This window comes from Branchiostoma belcheri, unplaced genomic scaffold (genome assembly GCF_001625305.1).
Source record: "Branchiostoma belcheri isolate BF01 breed outbred unplaced genomic scaffold, Haploidv18h27 scaffold167, whole genome shotgun sequence".
Taxonomy (NCBI): Eukaryota; Metazoa; Chordata; class Leptocardii; order Amphioxiformes; family Branchiostomatidae; genus Branchiostoma; species Branchiostoma belcheri.
The window spans coordinates 1-4,502 of record NW_017803124.1 but is presented as its reverse complement, the minus strand read 5'-3'; the positions used below and the strand labels follow the sequence as shown (position 1 = coordinate 4,502).

General features: G+C 43.2%; 1 protein-coding gene across 1 annotated transcript; it reads left to right on the top strand.

Moving 5' to 3' along the window:
* Nucleotides 1-3,211: 3,211 nt before the first annotated feature.
* On the top strand, nt 3,212-4,359 carry LOC109466421 (lactadherin-like; the record flags this gene model as incomplete). The annotated part of the gene is made up of 3 exons (XM_019764139.1): nt 3,212-3,352; nt 3,566-3,729; nt 4,213-4,359. Coding segments are annotated over exons 1-3 (396 nt in total), but the record flags the coding sequence as incomplete, so codon positions are not given.
* Between the last annotated feature and the right edge of the window lie 143 nt (nt 4,360-4,502).

The window sequence follows — 4,502 nt, the reverse complement described above, 5'->3', positions numbered from 1 at the left end:
CAAGTCTAGCTGGGTCCTTTGAATAAACAATGCGAAAAATGAAAAAAAGCCAATTTATAAGATCTCTCTCGTAGTCTTCTCTCTCTCCCTCCCTCACTCTTTCTCCCTTCACCTTTCTCTCGCACTCTTTCTCTCTCCCTCTCTCTCTTTCCCTCTGCATCCCCCTTCTCTTTCTTTCTCTCTTTCACAATAAAGTTGCTGACAGGGCATGTTGCAGCGTGTTAGAGAAACATGCTAAAAAACACTGCGATGAAAATGCTTTTGATATGTAGGAGTAAGTGAAAAAAATTAAACATCCGTGACAGAAGCTAGCCTTTCAGAAAGGCAATATGACAATATCTGCTGCTTGTACAAAGCAGATGTGACACTTTATCATGATTTGATCATGATGGCACCAATTAGTGTACGGACACACAGGTGGATCTTCCTTTGACCGTTTCTGCCATGTACAAGTAACTTACACCAATTTACACTATTTTCTAGCAACCATATGGGTCTGGTGGAGACACCATGGTTGCCAAGGGAACGGTACTGTGACGCATACGAAGCATACTGCCTCATGAAATATTCAAATGTCATTAACTCTACTGGGTCCTACCGTCCGCATTGTTGGTTCTCTATTACTATCCGATGTCCATTGAACAGAAGGCCGGTGCAATCAGACGAGTGAAGGGAAGGCTCCGCCATTGTTGGAAAGATCGAGCTAAGTGCCTGCACACTAATTTGTGTCATCATATGATGAAATCATCCTCACAGTAACTACATTCCTTCCAACAGATCGCGTGACAGTGTGGGGTCGTGTGACGTAGCGGTAGAGTGCTCGACTCGGAACCAAGAGGTCCCGGGTTCGAGTCCTGACACGACCGGTCTTGTGCCCACGAATTTCCACACTTAACTCAAGTGAAATTAGTATATATTGTCCTGTCCTGCATCTGTCCTCTGCGTTGGTGACGGTATAAAATAAGTTGATATAACTTAAGTGTGCCGTCACCATGTCCTGTCATAAAATGTTGGAATAAAAAAAACAGATCGCGTGAGAGATTAACATCCACACCCTCTCGTTCGTTCCGCCTGCTACCAAAGAAAGAATCCTACAGGGTGTGTTAGGCCACACCGACTAAATTTTATGGATGACATCCTCTGAAGATCCCCCAAACTAGTGCGCGCAGGCGAATAAAAAAAATTCCAGTCAAAAAATTGCGGCGGCACATAGCGACATATACGACAAGCCGGCACAAGCTTGCCTTTTGTGGTATTTATGAGTCGGCACTGTACGTATGTACTGAGTTCTTGACATGGAGCTTCTGTAGCCAGCGTGCCGTCCTCCAGAGTACCACCGGTTCCGTATTGTCACTAGCTACCTCCGACTACCCAGGCCAGAAACTCGGAGGAGGTGATCTTTTTTTTTTTTAACAGGCGAAAATCAATATGCGCGAGCGGATGTCATCCATAAAATTAAGTCGGTGTGGCCTTACTGGAAGACAGACAAACATTTCCCGACTATGCATGCTGTACAAATGACTAATAAACTGGTGTACGTACCAACTACCAAGTACCTAATACCAGCCCAGAAAAGAACAAGAAATAGCCATGCCTTCAAGTATCAGAGTTATCAACCAAAAATTGAGGTGTTCAAAAAGTCATTCTTTCCTAGAACTATCACAGAATGGAACTCACTGTCATCAAGTACAGTAGGGGCATTGTCATTAGAAAGCTTTAAACAATGTTAAGAGTTAGATGTTCAAGGGTTAGGTGTAACAAGTCGTTCGGTGTATATGTAATGTAGTCAGCTGCCGCCGCGCCGCGTGTCTGCGAACTGCGAATCTGGTGTGTTACGCCGAAGGGCTGTTATACCGGCTATACAGAGACAGATACAGATACAGAATTGTCCACTGTATAATAATGAACGCACAAAGCTGTTTAACCTTCTTTCCGCAAGCTTGTTCATCGGAATTTGTTACATTTCATGCTATAGATAAATTTAATTTCATTCTAGAAGGTAATAGCCCTTATGGTAAATATATCAGAGTTTTAGACCTTAGAACAAGTTGATTTATCTAAAGTCTTGTACGTAGGTTCATCCTTTCTTTACCCACGTGTCTGTTTTCATGTCTAGTTAGGGACCTCACGAAACTCGTTATTGTGTCAATAAAGTTCTCTATCCATGAAAGATCTGTGTGGGGTGTGTGGGTGTCATCTCCTGCCTTGTACGAGTACAAACAGCAGAAATTACCATTGTGAAAGGCTGGCTGCTGCCATGAATATTTAATTTTTCATCACTTACTTTTAAGCCCCTTATTGAAGATATTTTCGTCACAGTTTTTTGTTGTTGTTGTTTTTGAAGCATGTTTCTCCAACACGATGCAACATGCCCTGTCAGCGACTCTATTGTGGAAGTGGTATAGAGCGAGAGAGCGAGCGAGAGAGTGAGTGTGTGTGTGTGTGTGTGTGTGTGTGTGCGTCTGTGTAAGAGAGAGAGAGAGAGAGTGAGAGAGAGAGAGAGAGAGAGAGAGTGGGTAGAATAGTACGTTAGACACGACGATGGTGATAAAACGTATGTGCCGTGACACCGGCTCAGTAGTTCCACGTGCTGAGCACAATTACAAGGCAATTAACACAAGTCTCTGTAGCAAGTAATCCACGAGCATTGTAACCGACTGCATTGGGCATGAATATTTTAGATGTCTTTTCTGAACTCTAAGACCAGGGATTTCGCCAGCGTGCAGGTGTTTCTGTTTTTCTGTATGTTTATCAGCCCATGGTAACAGAGAGGAGGCCGTTTACACTACTGACTCACTTTCTAGGAGGGGGATGTGATGCACCGCGTTTTTTAAAGTGTAATAACCTGGTTCGTTATTTGAGGTTACACGTATACATCTGCCTGCCTTTTATATACACTATCTATTCTGTATTATAAATCATTGTTGATTAGGTTACTTCGACAATGATGATGTCGTTTAAAAGGGCACTCCTACCCATGGTCGTAATGGTATAGCCATGACAGGCTTGCTGTCAAATAGTTCATCTCCAGTCAGCCTTCTCAGTCGCAGTTGAGCTGAGAAGCGGTGCTTGACTTTTTGGAAGCACCACTTTTGGCTTTCTAACCCGACTCAACCTGACCATTTGGTCACCTGTTTGCATGTTTTCCTTGCTTGAAGTTACAAGTTAAACCAACGAATGCCAAAACCGCTAAATTAGACCAGCGGTTCGGTTAGTTGAAGGAGCGTACTTTAGGCGCCCTGACCTTACCGAGATACTCTGTGAGAAATGTGCGGGACGAACATGGTATTTCTCCGGGTGCTGTTCTGCGTCATCGCGATCACCTGCGCCTGGCTGGTGACTGCCGAGCAAGGTAAGTGACTGGCTACTACGTAATAACTTAGACTACAAGCAGATGTTAAAGATTCGAATATAAGCGTTTTATTGGTAATTATTTGGTACTGTTATCTTTTTTTTTTACGCCGGCTGAACGACGGGTGGCAAATGGCCCTGCCAATATAACAGGCGACCACAGTGAGAGGCGACGTTTTTAACCAAACTAAACTAATATTTCTCCTCCTTCCAGTATGCACGTATCCCCTTGGAATGGAATCTGGCGCCATACCTGATGCCAGCATCACTGCATCCTCTATCTCTGTTGGTTTCGAGCCCTACCACGGTAGGTTGAACGGAGTTGCCGGTGTGGGCGCTTGGGCAGCCAGAACCAACACCATCGGGGAATGGCTACAGGTTGGCAGACATTTTGGTATATTAAATAACCACGATTCTACCTGTTGAATCCGGAATGGGGACGTATTATTTTAGGTGTCGATGATTTATGCTAGTGCTATATTTGTTTATATGTTTGATTACCAAAGTAAGTAGGTGGAGTTTGGGTTTTGAGTTTGATGGACAGGGGCATGAGTACGTATGAACGGGTGTACAAATTGCAATGCATACGATCGCCACACACGATGTCAATTTCGCTGTTTCTCTAAGGTGATAAGTTCTAATTACCTTTTCCGAAAAATATCCTATGTTGATGACGTCGAATCTGTTGTGTTTAGAATGGGAATGTCTTTGAGAATGCTTTGTTGCACTGACAGTACCTTGCTGTGCACAATGTGGGCTAATTTCAGCTAGAAGTGCATGCGCACGCTATCCAGATATATAGTTAGTTTCCTGGCCTGTGATTCACGTGCATTCTATAGCGAAGAACATCTGTGCATTCAGGTGGATTTAGGAGAAATGAAGACCGTCACAGGCACCATCATCCAGGGTCGCTCCAGTGCAGACCAGTGGGTGACCTCCTACAAACTACAGTACAGTTTAGATGGCCTCAATTGGATCACGTATGCAAGTAGCGATGGCTCCGAAGAGGTAGGTTATATGCAAGATATACGAAGCAGGAACACTGTCAAAAATCGATATATATATTTAAAATACACACAGTTGTAAAACATACATGTTTAATAAGAATATATATATATATATATATATATATATATATATATATATATATA